This window comes from Leopardus geoffroyi, chromosome B2, assembly GCF_018350155.1.
Source record: "Leopardus geoffroyi isolate Oge1 chromosome B2, O.geoffroyi_Oge1_pat1.0, whole genome shotgun sequence".
NCBI classification, from domain to species: Eukaryota; Metazoa; Chordata; class Mammalia; order Carnivora; family Felidae; genus Leopardus; species Leopardus geoffroyi.
The window spans coordinates 16,668,576-16,691,664 of NC_059332.1; the positions used below are offsets into that span (position 1 = coordinate 16,668,576).

Genomic DNA, 23,089 nt, shown 5'->3' on the forward strand with positions numbered 1-23,089 from the left:
AATATGGAACAATTTTCTGAGAGCTAATAGGTCATTTTCCCCTCCAGTCCTTCATTAAATCAGCAACTATTTACTACCTGTCACTTGCCAGCCACCATCCTAAGAAGCTGGAGATATGGCAGTGGGCATATTACAATCCGTGTCCTTATGATTTACTTCCTAGTTGAAAGGAACAGATAATGACACACACACACACACACACACACACACACACACACACACCCCGGGTAGGGGTAAGTGCCATAAGAGACAAAGCAGAACAGAGAGGAGCAGGAATTGCTGGCAGGAAGACAGTGAGGGTGATTTTGGCGCAGGGGGGTCAGGAAGCCCTCCTTGACAGGGCGGCACTGGAAGAGGGCGCTGAAGGAGGTGATGAGCGAAGTCCTGCGGGATCTGGCGGAGGGCACTCCGGAGAGAGGAAATGAGCGCAGGCCCCGAGATGGGGCCTGCTGGGCTGTCTAATGAAGAGCAGGAAGGTGCGTGTGGGTGTAGCTGACTGAGCCAGGGCAGAAGACACAGGAAACGAGCTTGGGAGAGACAGTGTGAGGAAGGTGAGTGGGCTGGAGAGCCCCGAAGCACACAGCAGAGCAGAGCTCTGAATGAGACGGGAAACCTTTAGCGGGTTTTAAGCAAAATGATGACGTAAGGAAAACAAAACACTTTGGCAGCCATGTTGGAAGAGTCCGTAGAGAGGCTGGAGTTGGACACAGAGACCAGTCAGGGTCTCCTCCAAGCGATTTCATAGAGGTGGTGATAGCTGTGACCAGGGTTGGGCGGTAGAGGTAATGGGATCCTGAACACCTTTTGAAAAAAGAAAGAAAAAAAAAAAAAAGCCAAAGGTTCTAGGGGTAAATTGGAGACGGAGGGTCTCAAGGGTGACTTCAAGACTTTTGGTTTAGTAGCTGGAAGGATGGGAGAAGACGAGAGGGGAGGCGTGCTTCTTGGAGGTAAGGGGGGAAATCGGAAGTCTGGGGCTCGTCCGACTTGAGATGCCCATCGGATTCGCGAGTGGGGGTGGCCGGCAGCCAGATGGATGTGCCAGTTTGGAGTGAGTGCTGGAATCAGCAGCAGATAGATGGTATTTACGGTCAGAAAACGGAATGAGATTAACCCGGTGAGTGGGTATAGACAGAAAAGAAAAGAGATTAGCCAGCCCAGCCCCAGGGTGGGGAGGTGAGGCCAGGGAGGTGAGGAGGGGCAGCCAAGGAAATGGAAAGAGAAGAGCCAGCTGGTGCATTCTGGGGCTGTGTGCAATCAGAAAACAGGACAGCCTGCAGACAGGCAGCACCCCACTGCAGGCTTCTGGGCTTTCTCCCTTAAAAGCACAGACACCTGAGGAACTGTTAAGCAAGATCCCCTGGCTAACTATCATTGATTTAATAGAGCGGAACTTCTTTCCAAAGAATAATAAGACACAACCACCTTAGGAGAGTAATGAAGAAAACACAAACAAAGATGGCAGACTATCACTCATCTAATGGGCCGAAATGTAAATTCCTGCAATGTAAGTATGGTTAAGGCTGTGCAGAAAAAGAAATGGCTCCGGAAACCCATTCAAAGTTATCAAGCAAAATTCATTTTCTTGGCATCGACATACAAGGTGATAGATACCGTTCATGCAAATTTAAAACACGAGCCAACCAACCACATACTAGTCACGGATGTGGAAATAAATGTATGTCACACGAACTGAAAAGAGAACCCCTTAGCTCAGTTGGCGTCCGCCTCTGGGAGGGAGAGTGACCGGGAAAGGTGACCTAATGACTTGTTTTGCTGTTTTTGTTTTCCAAAAACACACTGAATTTATGAAAAAGACTTGAAACAAATAAGAGAAAATATAATAATCAACTCTGGCATGAATACATGAATACAGGTAATAAAACTCTTTGTAATCTTTTTGTATTTAGAAAAAAATCAAAATATTGTTTTTTGAAAGCACAATAGAGTGAAAGGAAAACAAGACCACTGGTTTCAAACAACAAATTTTTACTACATTTACACCTACATTCCAAGCCCATAATAAAGCGAAGGAAGAAGAGATTTGTTGGCATATTCGTTAGGAACCGTTAGGTCTCCAGAATGGCACGACACTTGGCAAAATCCACCTATGTGCCAATATTGAATCTACTATTCAATAAAAACGGTGAAAAAACAAAATATACTACCCATAATCACAGTAATTAAAAAAAAAGTAGCCAAGAGAAAAACAAGTAAAATACCTAGCTTTAGCAGAGGGTCTCCTCTGAATACGCAATTAGAATATCAAGTTTGAGTTATAACCTGAACCCTGCTGCATGTGCTTTTGGAACAAGCTGCGGAATAGAAAAATGAATGAATAGATGTGTAAGTCGGTCTGTCAGCCAATCTAAACAATACATGATAATTCATGGAAACCACACTTGATTGTCCTATGCAAATTCAGAATATAAACACTCCCTTCCTTTAACTGTAGAGGCTCTTTCACTTACTTTTTTTTTTTTTAATTTTTTTTTTTTTCGACGTTTATTTATTTTTGGGACAGAGAGAGACAGAGCATGAACGGGGGAGGGGCACAGAGAGAGGGAGACACAGAATCGGAAACAGGCTCCAGGCTCCGAGCCATCAGCCCAGAGCCTGACGCGGGGCTCGAACTCACGGATCGCTAGATCATGACCTGGCTGAAGTCGGACGCTTAACCGACTGCGCCACCCAGGCGCCCCACTTACTTTTTATAAGACAGAGAGATCTTCCTCAAGAAGTAAAACCTGTAAATGAGCATATATTGTAATAATACTTCCTGTGTGTCCGTGTTTTTCAGACAGTAGTATTTCCCATTTCTGCCTCGTACCTTTCCTAGTCAGTGGGTAATAATAAACTTGCTGAAACTCTTATTCATTCTTCCCAGTTTTCTACTTCTGAATGACTCGGTAGAATAGCAATACAGCAAATAATAGCAAAGCAAATCAATAATAAAGCAAATAAAAAAATTTATTCCCTTCATGATGGTAGTTCACTCACTGCATGATTACTAACAGCAGAAAATAAACCAACTGTCTATATTAGAAGTGAATTATAATTAATTCTATCAACTGTGTCAGTGTCTTTGTTTCAAGACACGGACGTAGAATTCAATTTCTGGCAATTCAACAGTCGGCTTTTAATAAATAAGTTCCTAAGAAAAGTGACATGTACATTAATGTGATATGCACTTTTAAATCCTGATCTGGCCACCCCTAACATGCATCAAAGCAACAAGGTGTCTAAAACACTTAAAAAACTCCTTATTGTCCTAAATTTGTTACGATTATCTTTTTTCTTCTATCGAGAATGCATCAGTTTATTCCCCAAAAGGAGTTAAAGGCAATCCTCTCCATGTGCTTAAAATACTGAATCATATCAGCTGTACCACTTAAGACGTGAGTCACTTCCTCTGCATATTTAGAAATAAGTTGAGGCTCATTCATTTAGTGTGCTACCGGTTGTTAGGTGGAATTAAAAGCGTTTTGACTTTTTACCTATATTTACCATGGTGTGCTCACCATTTACTCTTTGGAAATATTCTATGTATCAAACTAATGCATGTTAACTAAGACATGGCAAGCAGGTAAATGTCTAATTTAGGGCACTTTTCAAAAACAGAAAGTTTCTTTTTTAAAGAAAACTTATCTCTTTGATAAATTCTTTTTTTTTTTTTTAATTTTTTTTTAATGTTTATTTATTTTTGAGACAGAGAGAGACAGAGCATGAGCAGGGAAGGGGCAGAGAGAGAGGGAGACACAGAATGTGAGGCAGGCTCCAGGCTCTGAGCTGTCAGCACAGAGCCCGACGTGGGGCTCGAACTCACGAACTGTGAGATCATGACCTGAGCCGAAGTCGGACGCTTAACCGACAGAGCCACCCAGGCGCCCCTCTTTGATAAATTCTTGACCTATGTAAAAAGTCTCACGAAAGAAGAATTCTACTTTCTAATTAGAACAGAAGAATGGGTTTATTTTCCCTCAAAATTGGTCAGAGATAAACACTTAGATTTGTTAACACCGTCATGAAAACCCCCAGCCAACGTTTTCAAAATGACAAACATTTTGGGGAAGCACACAAGTGTTTTACTGCACAAACATTCCCAGAGCGGCTGCTACATGCAAGGCCCTGCATTAAGGGCTGCGGGTGCAGCTAGGATCACTCCGTCATCAGTTCTGCTCATGATCTGCTTAAGAATCTCCGTGAGGAGGAAAGGTCGGCACGTAAATAATCCAAAAATGAGGCAGAAAGAGATTCAATGCTTTCAGAGAGCAAACTCGGAAATACTACAGGAGCTGAGAGAAGAGAAAAATGGTTTCCCACAGTGTGGGAAGGAAAAATCAGAGAAGGCTTCATGGCAGCGGTGGATCTGAGGTAGACCTTGAAGGAAAGTACGATTTTGTCCGATGCGCGCTGGGAGCCACGTTTTGCGTGGGGATTGAGGGCAGGGTTTTGAGGGAGGGCTGTACAGGCAGAGAGCCAGATCAATGTCACGTAAGCAGGAAATTTAAGCATTAGGGTAGGTGAAAGAAAGAAAGGAGAAAGAAGGGTGGTAAGGCAGGCACACACCAGATCATAAAGGATTCGGGGGATGCGAGCTCATCATTTATTCAGTCGGCAAATGGAAACCAATGGAAGACTTGCAACAGAGTAGTATGACCAGACGCAGGCTTCACGAAGATTAATTTAACATCCGTGGGAATGGATGGACGGGAAGGAAGACAAATTAATGATGGGGAAACTGAGCAGGAGTCTGTTGTACAGTGTAAATAAACAGTAACGAAAATAAGAACTAAGCAGTATCAGTGGGAATGGAAAGAAGAACATGGACGCAAAAAAAAAAAAAATAGTACATCGTAAATAGCATTTATGAAAAATATGGAATAAAGCCTTACCTGATTCTTCTGTATCTTGTTCATCTATTAAACCTACTGAGACGCCTAAATCCACACATTTCTTGCTATGTGTCTTGGACTTCATGTGTTTTGTCAGATTTCCTTAAGGGAAAAGAATGTTTACTAAGCTTACGCAGTAGTATTTTGCTGCTGCATTTGTCAACACTGGCAAATTCCATTCCTACTTCAAATGAAAGCACAGACTGTGGTTATACAGTTCCAAGACTCAAATTTGGACAAAAGAAAATACTTGTATCTGTATGTTGTAATAACCTTGTTATTTACTACTAACAACTTCTCTTTTCAATTCTGCCTCTTCTACTCGGATAATGTCTACTTTTGCCTTTGGTCTCTATTCTGTCGTCCTTATTTATTTTTTTAAAACATTTTAAACATCCTCAATTTAAAGTCCCTTTTGGATCGCACTAAGATGTGTAGTTCCTGGCGTCCAAATTCTCCACCACTGTGCCTGCCGGATCTCCCTCATGGTACTTTGTTTCCCTGCATGCCTTTTAGTTTTTATCGTAAGCTTATCTTTAGCAAGACTGTTTTCCACGGAGCCTTAAATACCCTGAGTTGCAGAAACATCTCTGTGGGTCAGTTTTCCAACTGCTTCTACTCGGGGCTGAAGGTTTCAGACCTCTGATTCTAGACCAGTTCTTTCTTTCTTTCTTTTTGCATGGCATAGGTATGGGATTTTGCTCTTCAGCAGAAATGTTTTTCCCACATGGTCCAAAGTCACTGGACAGGAGGGCCAGGCTTATTTCAGAGGCCTCGGACTCTATTCCAGTATTAACATTAAAATCCTTGAGCTGTGGGCATTATACCTGGCTTTGCTGTGCCCATGAATTCTTGTATTTTAAATGTTATTTATTATTATTATTATTATTATTATTATTATTATTATTATTATTATTATTTTAAGTGTCTATTCACTATACTAGCATGGAGTTTCTTTTTTATTTCTGTTACCTGGGAATTTGCCTTTTTTAAATTTCAAGCTTGACTATGTATTAAAAACTACATGTTTTATATCATAAACAGCAGTTCTGTTATTTGGAACAGGAGAGAATTTCCTGTGTTAATTTCACTTCACCATATTGACTAGACGTCCCATAACAGTATCTCTAAAGATGTGTTTCCTTTGGCGGCTAATGTAGCTAAGTATTATCAGGTTAACTGGGACCCACTGGGAACGTCCGTCCCAAGTGATCACGAATGCATGGGAAGAGCTCAGATTCTAAGGATGCCAAGCAGTTTGAGTGCAGAACGCCACACACACAAAACATCGCCAACAAGGGAAGGTCCTCTCTTTTGAGAAAACAAAATCCAGATACCTAGCTTGCTGAGCAGGGGCGAATTAGTATTTGAGAATAAGCCTTGAGTTAAAGATGTCTGAATCCTTGGTCTTAACTTTGGGCTTGCAGTAGCTGAAGGGCCTGTGAAACTGCTGTATTTATAGAGCCTCAGTACCACTAAAACTTCCCTAAGTACTTGGAACTGGTCACACTGTTCAAGCCACTTCTTGCACTTCACAGCATGCAGCACCTCAGAGCTTAGTGCTTAAAGGGCTCAAGGGTGACAGGGTTACCTGGACTAGATGATATCTAAGACCCAGCAAACCCTGACTTCTGTAATTCCGGAGATGACACCCGGCTTAAATGGCTTGGCCATGTCTGATATTTACTTGAAATACACTTAAAACAAACAAACAAACAAACGACACATGAGGTAAATATGGCAAAATGTTAACAATTAGTAAAAGGTGGACTGGTTGGTAGACTGGTGTTCATGATACAAATCTCTACTTTCCCGTAAGCTTCAAAATGTTCATATTAAAAAGTTGTAAAAAAAGATGCTTTGGCCATCTCAATACGGCTTAAATTTCCATTTACAAGCCAAAGCACTTCCTAATACGATAACAATATTACAAACCAAATTACTTTACCGAAAGTGCTTTCGTTCCCTACATGAACAGTCACGGAAGGTTATTTGCTTCTTAGAGACGTTAATGGATAATTGTAACCAGACAAATTTGGGACTATAAGCTTTTAATAAACATATCTTCTCATAATTCGAGCTATTACTTACTACTAACCTACTTCTTAAATAAGTTAAAATAAACACGACAATTTGCATTTTAACATGCAAAATAGATGCATATATCCCTTAGCAATGCCATAAACTCTGTGCATCAACATAATAAGTAAATTTTTTAACAGACTTAACAAACATTAGTCTAAATCGTCTGGAAAGCATGTGAGGTTTTGTTTCTGGGCTCCTACAGCTACACAGAGAGTCTAGCTTTCTGTGATATAAATGGTAGTAAATCCTGCAGGGGTGCAAGCTCACTGTGTCTTTTCTGCTGACTGACCTTTAAAGCAGAACAGTGAAAACAAATCAATTACAATTCTTTTGGAAGTGTACTCATCAGATAAATTAAGGGGACAAATGACAAAGTAGAGATTTATAGGCACGAGGCATCAGAAGCATCAATTTCTAGCACTGCAGACTGTTTAGCTGGCCGCAGCGTGCTCTTTCTCGGTACCCATATTTATGTGGCATGCCATTACATCACTGTTTTTCTGTTCCTATCCAGACACATCCAGTGGGGAGTAGAGTTGCGCTGGCTAGGACGACAGAGTAAATCAAGGAGGACAACATCTGCAGCCTAACCTAAAAACGAGTCTACTATTATTCAGCTGCATTTAAAAGATACTATGGAATCTGTTTTACAGATATTCACAAAAGGCAGACTTCTACGAGCAAGCTGACCCGTAAAATAAAGAACTATCACCCTGAGAAGAGGGAAATACTGAATTTCTAATATTTTCTTCACCGGTCTCCTTAGCTAGGGTCGCATTCCTCAAATACGTATTTATCGCATAATTGCAATGGATTTTCTGACAAAACAAAACATCTAACATAAATTCAGATCGGCAGCATATCCGAGAAGTTGGAAGACGTGAAAACTGCAAAGATCTAACGCTCACTCTTCAGGGGTCATTATGCTCTGTCCGCCTCTTGGGAAACATTTATCTAAACCTTTACGTGACGCTGTTTGGAGTTATTTCACTAAGATTACTTACTTGGTGATTCAGAGTATTTTTCTTGGCCAAGAAGGTTCATTTGGTTTTCCACACCTAAGCTTCCCTCCCTTTCTTGCCCTCATTTTATGAATATCATTTAAGTATCCTGATTCCTTCTCTTCTTTCTATTGAGAAATACACATTTCACATTATACCTTGATCCTCTTTTATTTAGCAACATCATTCTGTACTTGGTAATCTTTTTTGAGTTATATTGGCCCATTTCTGGTCTCCTGGCTGTGTACTGGAAATTCGCAGATGTTGCATAATCACAGGATCAAAACCAGTGAAAGGGCAATAAATTGGGTTAAGAAATCATAGTACCTTCTCCTATCAAAGCCTGCACACAAGACCAGGAAAAGCATTCTGAAACCCACCCTCCATTTCCAGAAGATGAATCTACATCACAACCAGAGGACTACAGACAGTGAACCTCTCAACTACTCATGATGTCCCAAAGCTATTCAGAAATATTCAAGGCTAGCTGAAGAACAATTCTGTTATTGTTATTTCTATTATTCTTGCTTCGGGTACTCCCGGCATCTAAGGAGAGCTAATGTGAATGTTTAGTTGCTATGTATCATAACTCTCCTTAAACGCCAAAAAATTCTAGCCAAATAACGTAGTAAATTTTGCTGACGAGTTGATCAATCTCTAAAACAAAAACCCTGAAGGCAGCCAATATAATCAGAAAAAAGTGAATGTTCACTCAAAGGGAATAAAAATAAAGTTTCTGTAAAAAAATCGTCAATTAAATATTTTTTACAGATATTACACTTTCAGACAGAGAATTTTAGGATGACATTGTTTTCTTTTAGAGAGGTTCTTATTTTTAAAAGGTAGGTAGGAAATTGAAGTCTCAAGTAACAAATTTTTATGTAATGATTCGTGAGCAAGGAGCCTAATGGAGAAAGTGGGCATTATTTTTTAAGTAGTGTTCTCGTTATATGTAGCAGGGAATCTGGAGAGGGTAAAATTACCTTAACTATAATAAAGACTTGCAATTTAAATAAAAACATATAAAGCATACAGAAAGAGTACTAAATATAATTTTAATGACTAGTTCTGAGTTCTATGCACATTAAATAGGACAACAGAAGTTTTCTGAAGCTGAAATTCAATAGAATTTGGGTAAAAAACAAAAAGCATCATGGAAAAAAAATGGCCTTTCATGCCTAAAATTAGATAATAAGACATGAACGCAGTCATTGTAAGTTTACTATAGTTATTATTTAAACTTTCACTTCAATCCTGTAGCACAGAAAGGAGTTTCCTTATCATCATGAAAATTTCTTTTTCTTCTTCAGCTCCAAAGTATTTTTGAAATGTATTAGTCATCATGTTATGCAACTCTAATCTGGGGAGGGAAATAAAAAAGGGTAGTTGCTCCTTTTAAAATGTTATATTTATTATCTATATTGTGAGAGTATATAATTAAAAAAAAAAACTTTTTCTTCCTTTCCCTGAGAGGTCTAGAGACATATAAAGAGACAAGGCTACCGTGTTGACAAGATGTTATTTCTATCAGTCTATTCAAGCTACTGCATCCTTGGTCACAGAGTGTCAAGGTGGATCTTGGCTCTACTAACTCAATGCATATCAAAAGGACCACCGAACAATGTCATTTCATACCTTTCGTCTTAAAGGAGAAGTTACAGTAAGTGCAGTGGTAGGGGCGGACATCCGTATGGGTCCGTATGTGTTTCTTTAACATACTAGGTTTCTTACAACGTATTCCACATTCTTCACAAATGTACTTTCCTCTTCCCCTGCCTCGGACATATACATACTCTTCATTTGATTTATATCTAATTTAAAGAAAAAAAATAGGGAGATTGGATACTAGGTCTTTGAGAAAATATCGATGATTAGAATTCAGCTTACAAAATACAAGAAGTCACAATTTTTACACTCAATCAATACAAATTTTATGCACATGTAAGTAACAATATTCCAGCTTTTCGCATCAACATTTAATATGCAAATAGCTAATTCTGATCAAACCACCTTACTCGATACCAGGTTTAATTTTAGAACAGAACTCCCTCTTTCTCAGCCACTGGCTCCAAAGTTTTCTTTATTATTAAATTCAATTACAGCAACTCTAAAAGTACTGAAATTTCTCTTGGCTTCACTAGAGCTACAATCAGCTTTTACAATGTGTTTTTCTCATAACCGAAAACACAGAGACATCCAATAGGCAGTGAATTTGTCTCTCTTCGAGCAGATTTCCCACGGAGCTCCTTATTGTAAATCAACGTGAAACCCAGAGTTTACTCTGAAAATAGTTCTTAGCTGCCTCCTAGGACCTATGAGGTTTCCTAAATATTTTCTTGATCAAAATGGATTTATTTAACATGACATCTAACATATATTTTGCCATGAAGATTCTGTTAATAAGCTGAGAAACCTTGTAACATTTATATAAAATTGGCACTGGTCAAGTCTTCATTCACATGAAAACAAATGTACATTTAAAAAGTAAGTTTAAATGTACATTTAGAAAGTAAAATTTGTACTTGCCCTCCATCAAATATTTTAATTCTTCTTGGTTCACTTTTGATTAAGGAATTTTCTTTATCTTGCTCACTGTTAATTTCAGAGGCATCTTTATTGCTGAATTCAACTACTGTGGACTTTTGATTACCTAATGCTCTCTGAAAGGAAAAAAAAAAAAAAGAGAAACTAATTTAATAAAACTGAAAACACAAACATGCTAACGTTTCACTTGGAAATTAAAACATGGCAGAGTACCGTACGCGTAGTTAACTTAATGGAATGCATTTCAAGGAAATAACATGTTTAAAGGTCATTTGCTCTCTCCCCTCCCCTATCTTTAACCTATCTGTCTGCACCACTGCGAACTGATAAATCCTATGTTGTTTTAAGATCCCACCACAGTCTCCTGACCAATCACTCACACTACACTTTATTTCTGAAACGAGCTTTATTCTTCCGAGATGGGAAAGCGCTCAGCTACCCCGTTTGGTATAATAATGTCTCATACTCTGAAGAACGTGACCAATTCCCTGCGACGTCGGTGGACTGTAACCGTGCACTTCTGTTCAAGCAAAAGTCCGTTTGCCAACATTCTCCCCTTCTCCTATCATTTTAAACCATAATTATGTTTCCCTGCTGTATCTTCTCAAAAGTTCCTGAATACCGATAACTGTGACACACAGGCAGGTCAGAAGTCAGGCTGTGGACTGATAATAATTAAATGTCTGGAAAACGGTAACACACATCAACATGGCGAGCGTTGGGTGCTTCTCCTATGGAAACACTACAGTGACACCACCTTAGGATTTCACAAGCGTCCCCCTCCTCAGCCCCTACCATTCTCACATATCCTGCGGTGCCAGCAGCACAGGATCCAGTGTGGAAGGACATTCTCAGGGTGAAGTCACTTGTCCAAGGTCAAGCTTAACAGCAAAGGCTCAAACTCCAGTCCTCTGGCCAAATCCAAAGCGAGGCACAACTTTTCTGATCAAGGGGCCTCTTTGTCACAAACCCTTAAAAACCACATCCCCAAGCAGATGGCTCTGCACTGAGATGACCTGATTCTAGCAAATGAGAGAGTGTGCGCCATGGTCAGTGGGCCCGCGCAGCCTCAGAAGGTGCACCCTGGGGAGCTCAGGAAGACAGTGCAAGGAGGTAATGACACTGACTCTAGCAGACAGGAAGGCATCGGTCTCCTCTTGTCCTAGCAAACACACCAGGTGTCCCCACAATCTGGAATGCATACGCACACTACTCCTTGACTTTATACCGTTAACGCTAATCCTGCTTTTTACCTTCTTTTCAACACCAAATTCCCATTTCTCTTTGGCTCACTTTCCTACCATCGAATCTGGCTTCTGTTCACCAATTACCAACGAGCCAAATGCCCAATTCCTTATCCCTTCCTTAGTCTTTATATGCTTGGCCAACTGTGCAGTTTATGTTGTTGACACCTTGCTTCTCTTAGAGACCCTTCCATTTCAGCACCTTTCTTTTCCATTCTCCATTATAAGTACATCAACATCTGGGTTGTGAGTCAACCTAGTACCCAGGCCTCCACAGCCACCTGCCCATGTCCCCAACACTCCAGCGATATTGGGACCGCTCGGTCCAGGAACCACGTTAGTCTCCATCTTTATGTGACCTTTATTTGACCTCTCTGAGTATCTTTCCATGAAATTTCCTCCTTGATCTATGTGATACCGCTTTCTCCTGGTCCTCCTCTTTCCTTGATGAACAACCTCTCTCAGTTTCCCGTATGGACTTTCTTCATCCATTCAACCCTTTAAGCAGTGGTGAATCCCAAATCCATTCTGAGATCTTCTGTCCTTCCTCCCGCTCTGAGCAAGCTCATTAACTACCCCCATGCACCAAGGAATCCTGACACCTTCCACCAGGAGTCCTCGCCTAGCTCCAAATCTAAGTACACATTTCCAGAGGCATTTCTACCAAGGCACTTGATGCTGAAGGAGAACCACTTTTCCAGAGGCGCTTTGGGAATATTCCAGAAGCTCTGTCTAAATTCTCATGATCAGGTCTCATCTTCCAAGATTCTGATTTTAGTAGATCTAGAGTAAAGCCGGGTCATTTAAAAATTAAATTCTGAATGGTTGCCTGCACCCTCCTTTGTTGAAAATGTATCAATGGCTCTCCACCAGTGTGCATATTTTTTTGGTTTTTATCTATATTTCCAACTTGGAAGCATGTCAGTGTTTCAAACTTATACCTTCTAGCCACCCATGGCAGACTCCTCAGGATTCTTTAAAAATGAACTAAGTTCTTTATCATGTCCATGTCATGTCAGCAGACTGTTAAAATTTCTCATTCTTTTTACCTGAAACAAAAATCCCTACATTTTTTTTTTTAAGACTCAGCTAAAATATCACCACTTTGGGAATTTCGTCCCTGTATCCATACCTCTTTAACCTACCGGCAATTTAGAGACTTCCTTCTTGGTAAGTATGTGTGTGTGTGTGTGTGTGTGTGTGTGTGTGTGTCTGTCTATATATATATATATATATATATATATATATATATATATATGTATGTATGTATATATATGTGTATGTATGTATATGTATGTATATGTATGTGTGTGTCTACATATATGTATATGTATGTATATATGTGTGTGTCACATATCATATGTCTTCATATGTCTATGAACCTATATTGTATGCTCATGAACCTGTAGAGGTCACGGACTTAATCTATAATTCTTAATGTCAGGAGTCCACCATGATCCCCTTACCTATTTATTTATTCTCACTTAAATGATTTTTCCCATTTTATAAAGCCAACAACTCTAGTAAGACTCATTACACAAATAACTCCAACTTACAGTTTTATGACCCTATTCTATACATCTTGACCAAATCAACTTAATTATATCAAGTGTATGAGTCAGCTATTCTGTGAGTCTTCTCTCTAGCACTAAGATGATTCTAACACCGGGTGGGAGTTGGGACTAGCATGGCCAGGGGAGGCTAGTCAGGTGTACAAAGACAAGTATGAATGTCTCTCTGCTTATATTTCGAAATGAAATGTAACAGTCTTTAATTACTCACACCTCTATTCCCCCGCACCAGCAGGGACAAAACACAAACATAATCTCCTTTCACTTAATACAAGAGAAAGATGAAAGTTAAACCGTGATGATCTGTATGTACCATTACATAAGGACTTAAACATTCAGCTCAGGGCAAGTTATTTCCAAAATGTCTCAAGACAGAATCACCGAAGGATTCCATGTAACCCTTATCAGTCTAACTCGCGGGGTAAACTCATCCTTTCGTCTGGGTGACTTTATACTTACACAGCACAATTTGTCATTCAAAATTAAGATACACTTTCCAATTAAAACATTTAAAGGCATCAAGACATCGCACAAACTATTTGTGAAGATAAATGATATGTCAAGTACCTTGCTTAAGTTGCTTTTCCACTTGCTTGAATAGACCAATAAATCTGATTTGGAATGGGTAGTTATTGCTTGACAATATAGTGATTTTCCAGTCTTCTGTTTTGAATTAAGGAGAGAAAGGGCAACTTTTGTAGGCAAACCAAGTGGGTTTGGATTACTGGCACTAACTGTCCAATCAGTATAGGCTGAAGTTTTCTGGTCATTCTGAGGCAAATGCAATGCCTTCTGCTTTAGTAGGTAACACCAGGTAAAGTTGGTTGAGGTCTTCAGGCTGGGGAAAGGCAGCTGCTGTGCACCTCCCGCATCAGACACTAAAAGTGTGGCTTGACTTTGGTCTTGGATGCTCTCTTTGTCACGTTGAGTTTTAAGCCCTGGAGACTTCCTTTCTTGGTTACCGTCTACACATTCCAAAGGAGAAATGTGAATGTCTTCTGCAGGGACAGGTGAATTTCTCACTGTAAGAGTGAGCGACGTGGAGGACTTGATGTTTTCAAACTCCTGTAGTTCGATTATAGGTTCTGTAACTACAGACTTAGAGTGTTCGGATGACAAATCATCAGCTGGCAGGACATCTGTCAAACTAACAGCCTCGCTACTAATTTCAGGTTGAGAAAAAACATCCTGTTCCGACAGCACACCATCAAGAGGCTCCGTAGTACAAACCTGCCTCACTAAAATAGGTTTCTTCTGTTTATTAACTTCACTAGGTCTTGAACTCCCTGGTTCAAAGGGTCTGATCTCTGTTGTACAAATAGCCCCATTCTCATCTTTAGCACGCTTTTGGTGCTTTTCCATGGCAATGTCTAGACTGTTTGCTGGGGAAAGCATCCTTTTACTTGAAGCTGAAGATTCTTGCTGGGGGGAAAGCCTACCAACAGACGTTTTCTGGGTTACGGGCAAAGGTTCTGATGGAAGGAGAGTCTGACCCATCTCTGAAAAAACATTTTCACAGACAGGTTCTGCCTCTGGGTTTGACAAAGCATTCTGGTGATCTGTCTGCAATCTTGGCACGGAATTTTGTTCCTCGCTGATTGGCACCATGCTACAATTAGCCTGGCAAATTGGCTGGTTGGACAGGTCTTGGGTCACCAGGATTTGTGGCAGAGGAGTGACTGTGGCAAAACAGTACGCTGGAACGTTACTCTGCAGATGCACGGGCAATGCAAACGACGTCGGCACGTTCTGCGCCTGCCCACCTAGCTTCAGTGGTGGTGGAACACATGAACTGGACATGGCATCTATCAATTTGGTTGGTAATGCTAACGAAGTCCCGCGATGGTCAGCAGCCCCAACTGGATCCGAGAGAACTTGCTTTGGCAAAGAAAGCACAGGATTGGAAGCGCGAGACTGGCTTGAAGTGAAAACCTGACAATGAAGTTGGTACTTGGGAGCAAAGCAACCTTTACTTTTAGAAGCTACACATAAACTGGGATTTGCATCCGGCTGAACACTCTGCATAGACACTTGCAGAGACGGCTGTGTGTTTGGGTGGCTATGGGGGGTGTGGACTGGACTTAACACGTTGATACCGAAAAGCTGTTGAACGGGGAAGATGTTAGTAGAGCTGGAACTGGAGGTTTCTGTTCGCTGATCCTTAACTTGAGTCTGGGAGTGCGGAGCGTTTGCAGGAAACTCGGCTAAAGATGCATCCGTGAGCTGAGGGCCCGGAAATGGTGCTGTGTTCACGCTCGCAAGAGCGATTGTTTGGAAAGATGGTGGGTTCCCGGGAGACACACGACTATCTGGGGCTAGGTTTAAAGATATCTGCCGTATCAGTGGGCCCCTCCTTCTTTCTAAGAGAGGCACGTGCCCGGTGACCCCCATGCCCGAAGGGGACGTCAGGGGCTGCGATTCAACAGGTGGTGTTGTCTGGGGTGGAGTTATGCTTCCACAGTCAAACGATTTACTCCTGAAATCGGAGACCTCCATCGACGTTTGCACGCAGCTAATGTGTTCTGAAGCGGTGCGCCTCATTTCTCGGTGAGTTCCAGGAACGTTCAGTGTATTCGAGCCAGCTGGAATCATGAGAAACTCTGCTCTGTTTAGAAAATCCATTTTGGGGGAAGCCTCCGTTTTAGAAACCTCCTCAACGTCCAATGAAGCTGAGAAACTCGAAGTGTGAGATAAACTACTCTCCCTACTTAGGCTCCTGGACAGAGTGGAGTCGAAACTCGATTCTGTGGACGAGTGCTCCATCTCGGCAAGACGGAGCCTCTTCTTTTTGGGTGGCAGCTTCTCGGTTGGCAACTTTGACAAGGTTTCACTACGCTGAGGCCAACTGAACTTCTCTGACTTTTCCTGATCATAGCCTTGGGCTTCGAGGTCCCGATCTGGCTCTTCGGTGACCAGAATTTCTGGGACTTGGATGTTGTGCTGCCGAACGAGTCGGGAGGGCTGTCCCAACACATGCCGTTCACTTGGACTCTTCCTGGGACCGTCCTGAAGTTCTGCTCTCAGAGCATCTGATGACAGCGCAGGCTGGTGAGGGTGAGACGTGTTCTGGGGAGGGCGCCCTTCTTCTGGGGAAATTCCCATCACTTGCAGAGACCCGGGCTTCACTGTCCTGTTCAGCTCCTGGAAGGAGACTGGGGAACCTCTTTCAAAAGACTCAAACTTGTCGAATGAATTGGGTCTGCTCAGCGAGTTTGTATGCTGAATGACGGAGATTCCAGTTCCGTGCCTCTTTGGCTCCGTCTTGTCCTGGGCAGCTGAACTTATGTGTTGCTCCATGATGGTAGACAGCTTGGGATCCATGGTCTGGTCGGGACCTCTGGCCGCCAGCTGGATTTGGGAGGCCTGCAGCTGTATCTTTCTGTGCTGGTCACTTGTTATTGCAACGTTATGCTTAGACAAAGTGGAAGCAGGGCCCAGAGAATTCTGGAACTGGAGGCCTTCGGAGCTTTTCGGGGACGCCCCCCTTTCATTTTGCTGAAGTTCATCGTCATCTCCAACACTCTTCATCTTCCTCCGTTTTCTGATCTGAGGTGTCTGCTCCCACACCCCTGCAGGGCCCGCAACTCGGTAGTGCAGAATCTGAGGCTGTGTACCACCAGCAGGCACGGGGCTGTGTTCAGGTTCCCTCACGGCCACCTTTGTTTTTGGTCCATGTAACTCTGAACAGTAAAATTTCTTATGGTTTTCAAAATTCTCCAGTTTTCTATACCTGTTTCTGCAGGTTTCACACTCAAACATTGTCCCTCGCCCTTGATGGGACTTCTTTTTCTCCAAATGTGAGCCTGGGGCCAAGGACTTGCCCCTTGCCGGCCCAGTGTCACTGGCCGCACCGCATCCTGGATAGCTCTCGTCCAGGGACTGTCCAGCACCGAGAAGGTGGTTTTCATTTGCTGAAGAGTCTTCTACTGCTGACTGTCTGACAAGGGTCCGCGGATGTGCACTCTGGGGCACGGCAGTGTTAGGGCCTGACACAAAGACGTCATCGTAGAAAGCGCCGATTTTGTCATCAAATGACTGACTTCCTCTCAGGGGGTGAGGGGGCGGGATGACGCTCGCAGGTACTGCTGAATAACCTGTGGTAGGCATGGAGTTACTTCTCGTAATGGGCAAGCAGTCAAGGGAAGGTACAGACAGAAGGAAGACTTGCTTCGATTTCTCGGTAGGGGTGAAAGGGGACTTTGGTATATCCGAGCTGGAGCTTGTTCTCCGTCCCATTGGTTTCAAATCGAACTGGAAAGAATCTTTAAATATGTATGACTTGGGAGAGTCGATACTTCCTCGCCTCGAGAGAGAGGTTCTCCGTGGCTTTACGCTATCCAGCTGCTTATCGTCAACCAAGGCTTCGTTGTCTGAGATCAGCTTTGATATCCGCTCCTCAAGTGTTTTTGTCGCCAAGGGTGGGCGCATCTGACCCGGTAGAAGCAACGCTTTTTCACTTGTTGACAGAGCAGAAGGTGCTGGTGTACTGATCCGAGGTGCAGAGGGCCCATTATTCTTACTTAAGTCTTGGTCCGTGGTGGGCAACGTTTTGGCAAAGGGAGTCGGCGGACTCGCGGTCTGGTCGGCACTTTCCGAACGTGAAAAGTACCCAGAATCCGTACTTCCTAAACTCCGAGGACTCAGAAGTTTTCCTTGCTGCTCTTGGGAGCAATCGGTAGCCTGCTGCCTTTGCAGCTGGGCGTGTCCTGTCCCCACGTGAGGTTCCTGTTTCCCTTCTGGCTGACTCCCGTCCCCTTTCTGACGGGACTTCTCGTCAGTGTCGAGGGAGGATGTCCAGGCTGAGTGGGACAGGACATTGGTTCCCTGAAGGTCCTTCGGTGTCTGTGCACTAGACAGTTCAGGCTTGGAATCCGGGAGCTTTGGGCTGTCAACTCTTAAAGGGGACACACCGACAGGGTGGACCACGACTTTTGGTAACTCTGGCACAGCCTGTGATTCTGAAGATTTGTCCTGTAGTGGAAAGTCACCTACCACATGGTCTGGATTGCTTGGAATGGAACTTGATTTTGGTAACGCTTCAGAACGGGACATCATTTTCATTATCTGCACAGGCTGCGGGTCCATGGAGACCGGGTCGTTCTGTCTGTCCTCAGCAGCCCCCTCCTCATCGCTCTCCCCACTGTCTTCTACGTCCGATTGGATGCTAAGTGCTTTGGGGGACTCCTGTGACAAGAACAAGCCACCAGCATCCGGTTGCAAGACAAGACCCAGTTTGATAGTATGTGCATGGGATTTTTTGTGCTTGTATAGATTGCTTTTAGTCTTAAATGAAAATCCACAGGTCACACAGGGATAGGGTCGCTCTCCAGTATGGGAGCGGATGTGCTTCAAAAGCACGCTAGGCTTTGCACAAGCTCTATTGCAATACTCACAAATGTATTTTCCTTGTTTTTTTGGCTTCTGCTCTTTCAGAAGAAGATTGCACATTTGCTCCACGCTGTGGTTAATGACAGAGGCGACAGGAGCTGAATTATAAATTGGCGTGGGGGCTGATGGTGTCGAATGGGCTGGACTCACGGACATCGGTGAAGCAGAATCCATTTGCTGGTTTTGAGGAGTAACCTGAGTTCTACTGGAAGGTGGAGTCAGACCCACGGATGACGTCGCTGCCATATGATAAACCTGTTCAAGTTTGGCATTCTCTTGATTTTGCAGATTCACCAGGGACCTTGGGAAACCTGAATGTGCTGGAAGCGGCTGATTTTGTTGGTGAGGCTGAGAAACGAAGTGTTCGTGTTGGTTACACGGGTGAGACGCTGACTGAACCGTGGCTGGCTCACTCTTCTGAGTTGCAGACACGTGCACTGTGTACGAGGGACAAGGAGAAGGCTGCGATTCAGAAACAGATCCTTGGGAAGTCTGAGTTGGGGCGTCCGGTGAGCTGCTGTTTAACTGAGAAGGGGGTTGTACAGTTTTATTTGGTCTCAGTTTTTCTACCTTAACTGCACAAGATGAGCCCTTTTGCGACAAGGTGCTCAGCTCTGGCTCCATTGCCTTCAGTAAGACATCAAATGCGGTGTTTGTGTAAGAGGAAGCGGGACTACGAGTGGAGGAGATACATTCACTGCGGTCAGTCCTGGTTTTACTCGACAAAGATCGAGAGTCACATTTTGCATCCGGGAAGCCCGACCTGCTGGGGTCAGAGCCCGCCGATCCCCATCGGCGCAGTTCGGATGGGTGCTGCAGAAACACGGGCTTCTTTGGGGACACAGAATCTTCGGATTTGGAGGCCTCAGCGACTACCCCAGGTGTTTCTCCATTGTGTTTGGCAAACTGCTTCCCATTTTTCACAGGGCTAGGATTCTGCTTCTTGTGAGACTCCGGCGCGCTCTGAAGAACAGCAAAAGCAGGCTCGTCTGTATTTTGCTTATGTTTTGCCTGAAGGGGACTCCTCAGGGGGGATTTTGGTATTTTTTTCAGGTGGTTCTCAGCTACAATCTTTTTTCGTTTCACACCTTTAAGTGATTCTGAAGTTGCTTTAATACCAGCCTCTAAGATTTCTGTTAAAAAAAAAAAAAAAAGAAAAAGTTAAAAAGTCAACTGGTAAGACGGTAGACATGCCAACCACGCGTATATATTTTTTTTAAACGAGGATTACAATCACGAGGGCGTTACGACAACTAAAGAAGGTAGTTTAAGGAAAGCCCACTGTGGATAAAACTGTATTTTGATATCTTGGCATTTGTAAGAATGATGGCAATCAAAAGCTATTGGAACAATCGTGCAGAGACCTTAGTGGCCATTTCCGGAATGCTTTGTTCCTCCCTGGACCCCCAGCTCACCAGCGTCCTAGAACCTGACCTTTCAAAACTACGTTATTCTCCCTCTTCCCAGTGACAGCTGAGGACTCAGTCTATCCAACAGTCTGAGACACCTGCTGCACAAAGAAGAAAACTCAACCTTTCAATGTGGGGTATTTGACGGTCTTGTCGCAATTTAATATCTTTTATTTTTATTTATTTTTTATTAGACGGAGAGGCAGAGTGAGCAAGGGAGGGGCAGAGGGAGAGGGAGAGAATCCCAAGCAGGCTACACGCTTAGTACGGAGCCCAATGCAGGGCTCGATTCCACAACGCTGGGATCATGATCTCAGCTGAAATCAAGAGTTGGATGCTCAACAGACTGAGCCACCCAGGCGCCCCACATTTAGTACCTTCTCGAGAAAACTTCTCAGCCAGTTTTAAAGTAAGAGGATTCCAAAATATGCAATAGTGCCATTTTTGTGAGGAAAAAAAAAAAGCTAGTATACAATAATTTTTGGAGCAAACATATCTCAGATGCTTATGAGATATTAAGGTTGGTAGAATCATAAAGAACTACTATTGCAGTAATTGTATCGGTGAACAAAAACTATGAAAGTAAAAACATCTCCCTTATTTGTGGTTCTCCACCAACACAATTTAAAAAGTCATAATGTTGTAATGGCCCTTAGTTTTAAAAAAAAAAATCACCATTTTAACGGGACAAAACATCCAATGGCTAGGTTTCTTTGTCATTAACGACAGGTAGATGGAAGGCAGGTGGACAGGTAGGTAGAGCTAACTGTGGGAGACAAGACAGGAAGCTACCTTCATTTCTGGCTGTGTTGGAAGGAAATCCGTGTTTAACTGGCCTCAGCCACCCACAACCTCTGTCAACTATGACCTTTGTGAGCAGTAAATACCTGCCATAATTTCATTTGTTTCCATTTGTTGGATTCTTGGGCACAGAGACAAAAACTCATTCAAGCTCCTCTTATTTATTTGTAGAAAAGTCAAATACTCAAATTCCTGGTTATTTTCAAATAGCTGTTGCAACGGACGTATTTGAAATTCATATCAGACCAAATGCCTATGCCATAATAACCACTGAAGATAAAAAATTTACATGAAATAAAAAAAAAATACCCTAGTCCTCTTGTGATGATCGGTTTATGTGCTGTGATAGATTAAGTTAATGAAAAAACACAGGACTAACATGCTAATGATACGTTTATCCACCATAATCAGAAGAGCAAAAATTTAAAAAAGGGGAGGGTCCCTCATGACTAAAATGCTTGAGCTAAGAAAAACAGAAAAACAAGCATCAGGTTTGTTGATACGAAATGATGTTGAGCAAATCTTTTTTATGTTTCGATCTACTCATTTACAGAATGTTTCCCACTGTTTTTCCCTTTTCAAGATAAACGCAATAAACTGAATGTCATATGTTGTGCCTACCGGGCTAATGGACACCATGAAAAACGTGAAGCATCATCTAGGATGAGTAGTTTCCCCAGTCACTTCCAAAAGGCTTGGAGTGGGTTGTAGGAAAGGTGAAAGCCACCGGGCTGTCAAAATACATATAAAGACACAGAGAGGGGCGCCTGGATGGCTTAGTCGGTTAAGCCTCTGATCCCTAACCCATTTCAGCTCAGGTCATGATCTCATGGTTCTGGGGTGGATCCCCATATCAGAATCCCTGCTTGGGATTCTCTCTCTCTACCCCTCCTCTGCTCTCCCTCTTTCAAAAATAAACATTAAAAAAGACCGTATGTATGTAATGTATGTGTATACACACACACACACACACACACACACACACACACACACACACACACCCATGCCAAGCCCCTTCCAGAACCTATGGAACCAGTGGCTTCGTTGGGTAGATAGGCTTATTTTGTTATGTTGTACGTGGTTTTTGGAATAAGCTTTTATGTTCAGATAGAGTTATTTGTAAAAAAAAAAAAATTTAAATAATGTCTTACACTTCAAAAAAAAAAAAAAAAAAAAAAAAAAGCAAAAATTCAACCCACGAGCAGAAACACCCGGAAATACCACATTAAGTTTTAAACGGATTCTATAAGCCATCCTATGTATGTTTTAAACAGAAAGGGTAAAATTTAACTTTGTACTTAAAATGAAGCTGAGTGAAAATAAAGGAAAAACCGCCCTTAAATCTGTATTTCTTTATGGAGACACCACTTTCCTAAAAATTCTTCTGAAGTTAAGAATTTGGACAACCGTATTTTAAATAGATATTCTGAACTGCAGGCTTCAATTTTAGATGATTCAGCTCCCTTTTGTCAGTGTCTAACATTTACACTCTATTTGCATAGTTGTTGACTCTTGGTCTCTCTGAATTTTAACACTTACTTGGTGCTAATGCATCAATTCTTTCTTTCAAAATGTTGTAATCTCTTTTGCTTTGTGGCAGGAGCCTGGAGCCAGCCTGGCTGATGGCCTCTCCTCCTTGGCATGACTTGCCTTTTTTCTGTTTGTCTGTCTGCAAAATTCTTTTACTTCTGAAATCTGTTAACTGCGAGTCAGCTCAGAGTTTGTTACTACACAAACTTTAAGTCTTTCCCCCTAGAACATAGTGTCCTTCTCCACGAGGAGACGCGTTTTGTTTCTTCCAGAAAACTTTTCTTTCTTTTTTTTTTTTTTGCATCTTCAAGTAGATCTATCTTCTGGCCAATGTTTTCTTTGGGATGGGCTCCTTTATGGACACTAATTATCTTTATGCTGCACCATCTTTACAAGGATTTAAATTGCTTCCACCTTTTTGGGGTTTTCTTGCCTTTCACTTTCTCTAGAACTATCTAACGCTTTTCCCTATGTCAGTCACTCAATTTTCAGGCTGTTAAATTCCTTACTGTTTCAAATGTCTTTATTTGTTTTGGATGAAGATTGTTTCGTTCTCATCTTGTTCCCTTAGCTCCATATTTCCCGTTTCATCTCATTTTATTGTCTCATACCATGTTTGAGTTG

General features: G+C 42.3%; 1 protein-coding gene across 6 annotated transcripts in view; it reads right to left on the reverse strand.

Annotated features, from left to right (window-relative positions):
* HIVEP1 (HIVEP zinc finger 1) overlaps nucleotides 1-23,089 on the reverse strand; it is a 148,669-nt gene that overhangs the window by 20,191 nt on the left and 105,389 nt on the right. For 5 of the 6 annotated variants that reach the window (XM_045497395.1, XM_045497391.1, XM_045497392.1 and 2 more), the window contains exons 4-7: nucleotides 13,905-19,858; nucleotides 10,505-10,638; nucleotides 9,614-9,789; nucleotides 4,893-4,994 (exon numbers count right to left, since the gene is read on the reverse strand). In XM_045497395.1, the coding sequence (XP_045353351.1) occupies nucleotides 4,893-4,994; nucleotides 9,614-9,789; nucleotides 10,505-10,638; nucleotides 13,905-19,858 (6,366 nt within the window). The remainder of the gene's footprint in view (nucleotides 1-4,892; nucleotides 4,995-9,613; nucleotides 9,790-10,504; nucleotides 10,639-13,904; nucleotides 19,859-23,089) is intronic. The other variant, XM_045497396.1, reaches the window with a different exon arrangement.